Source organism: Schistocerca serialis, chromosome 5 (assembly GCF_023864345.2).
Source record: "Schistocerca serialis cubense isolate TAMUIC-IGC-003099 chromosome 5, iqSchSeri2.2, whole genome shotgun sequence".
Lineage (NCBI taxonomy): Eukaryota > Metazoa > Arthropoda > Insecta > Orthoptera > Acrididae > Schistocerca > Schistocerca serialis.
Window position 1 is genome coordinate 185,219,447 of NC_064642.1, and position 2,398 is coordinate 185,221,844.

At 39.2% G+C, this 2,398-nt stretch overlaps 1 protein-coding gene across 1 annotated transcript; it reads left to right on the top strand.

Moving 5' to 3' along the window:
* Positions 1-395: 395 nt before the first annotated feature.
* Positions 396-2,102, top strand: LOC126481835 (uncharacterized). Its single transcript, XM_050105795.1, has 5 exons — positions 396-422; positions 516-668; positions 735-1,038; positions 1,094-1,833; positions 1,887-2,102. Exons 1-5 carry the CDS (start codon positions 396-398, stop codon positions 2,100-2,102), a joined length of 1,440 nt encoding a protein of 479 aa, XP_049961752.1.
* The last annotated feature ends 296 nt before the right edge of the window (positions 2,103-2,398 follow it).

Genomic DNA, 2,398 nt, shown 5'->3' on the forward strand with positions numbered 1-2,398 from the left:
ACTCGAGCTGACTAACCACCAACACACACACCCCACAAAAAAGTTTCATACATATGTAGGGGAAGGTGGGGGAATTACACGCATGTGGGTAATCCCACGCAGGCTGATTTATGCACTTTGAATGGCGGAAGCTGTTCCCAGTTGGTGCTATAACCTGGCGGCAGGAGTAACAACTACTATGCAGCTTACGCCAGCCATTTTCCAGTGGCATTTTTGGAGCAGTGAAGTATTGTTTATTTTCGGCGTGTCTCTTGTAATTTTGGTCAGCTGTATTTTGCAAGATAGGTGCTACTATAAGTTGCTTTAATGTAATTCTTGCATATCAACTACTAATCCAAGATGAAACCTTTAATTTATCGTAGATTTGTCCCACTATTTGAATTAGGTGCCGAGTTATGCTTAGGTTAGTCATCGAACTTACGGTGGGGTAATGCCACGCAGCTGTTGAAGTGCGTGGTATTCCCCCTTGCAGGTTATATTTTCAATACTAACAAGGTTTTTTTTTTAAATTTAAGATGGGTAGATATTATAAAAGAAAAACCCAGAAAGCAAAATGGATGCAAGAGGAACTTTGTAAGGCTCTTGATGCCATCAAATCTGGAAGAAAAATAAGAGAAGTATCAAGAGCTTTTGGGATTCATGAAGCTACACTGCGAACGAGAATGAAGGTTAAAAATACCGAGGGTCCAAAACTTTGAAGAAACCCAACATTTTCGACAGAGATTGCATTTGAGTATGCAGAGGCTAACAACATTGCAAACAATTTTGATAAATCATCTAGGTTAGCTGGAAAGGATTGGCTAGCTCTATTTTTAAAAAGAAACCCAAGTATTAGCTTGAGAAAACCTGAAGCAACTAGCATTATCAGAATACAGGCATTTAATGAAGAAGAGGTTAATGCATATTTTAAAAATTTAGAACGCGTCTTTGAAAAATATAAATTTAAAGAGGGGCGAGTGTTCAACGTCGTTGAAACGGGCATAAATACTGTACAAAAGCCCGACAGAATTTTGGCTCCTAAAGGTGTTAAACAAATAGGTGGGGCCGCGTCTTGGGAAAGGGGGAAAAACGTGACCGTGATATGTTGTTTCAGTGCTGCTGGTACCTACACCCCCCCCTACGTTTATCTTCCCCAGGAAGAGGATGTCAAATCTCTTAAGTAAAGGTGGACCAGTTGGAGCAATATATGGTTGTTCTGTCAATGGCTCGTCCAATGAGTCATTATTTTTCGAATGGATCCAACATTTTCAGAACAATGTAAAATCAACTATTGATGACCCTGTGCTGCTTATTTTAGATAATCACAGCAGCCATATGTCACTTGATATTTTTGAATTTTGTAAAAAACATTCTATTGTCATGGTAACCATACCTCCACACACTTCTCACAAGCTTCAACCACTAGATGTTACATTCTTTTCCTCTTTGAAATTAGTCTTCAGTCGTGAATGTGACATGTATATGAAGTCACAGGTGTATCACAAAATTACACCATATGAGTTAGCAGAACTTTTTAATAAGGCATATAATAAGGTCACTACCATGGACAATGGGCAGTCAGGGTTTAAGGCATGTGGGATTTGCCCTTTCAATCCAAACAAATTTCAGCGTGACGACTTACAACAATGTGAGATCTTCAGAGATGTTGTCCTTGAAGATGAAGAGGTTCCCAATGCAAGAAATGGAAATGAAGTGGTTGCATCTACAAACGAGCCACATATCCCCAAAAGGAGTCAAGAACGAATTCTTGAATCTTCAGCAGAAGATGTTCCACTTCTAGTAGGCCTAGAAGAGGTCACAACAACATCAACTAAAAGTGCATGTGTCAAGCACGTTAGTGTATTTGACATATCTCCTGTTCCACAACAAAAACAATTCTTCCTAAGACGAAACAAGCCAAGGGAAAGCCTAAGGGAAAGTCAGTGATCCTTACAGCAACTCCAGAGAAGAATAAACTGCTAACGGAGTTATCAATAAAGAAACAAAAAGAAGCCATGAAAAAGAAAGCTGAAGGAAACAAGAAAAGAAATCGTAAGGATAAAGCAGATAAGTGCAGAAATCTGCAACTTAAAAGTCTCAAAGAAGAAATAGACATTGTGTAAGAAGAAACACCACCAAGAAAGTGAAAGTAGCAGCGAGGATGACCTAAATCTGGACTTGCAGAACATTTGTGATGACGATGAAATGGATGATATTGATCCATTGGCGATTTCAGAAGATGTCTGTTTCGTTTGTGGAGAGTTTGGGAAAGATGGAGAACTGAGGTACCGATGTATTTCTTGTAGCAGATGGAGTCATGAACAATGTAGTGGCTGGAACACTCCAAAAGGTTACAAGTGCGATCTTTGCTGTATGAGAAAATGAACTCTTTTCACACCAATAAAGATCTAAAGAACGA

Bases quoted from the DNA above. Each gene is read 5' to 3' on its own strand.
- LOC126481835 (XM_050105795.1), top strand. From the start codon at position 396: ATGCTTAGGTTAGTCATCGAACTTACG. The intron at 1,039-1,093 runs GTGGGGCCGCGT...ATGTTGTTTCAG, and splicing joins TAAAGGTGTTAAACAAATAG to TGCTGCTGGTACCTACACCC. The intron at 1,834-1,886 runs GTTAGTGTATTT...ATTCTTCCTAAG, and splicing joins AAAGTGCATGTGTCAAGCAC to ACGAAACAAGCCAAGGGAAA.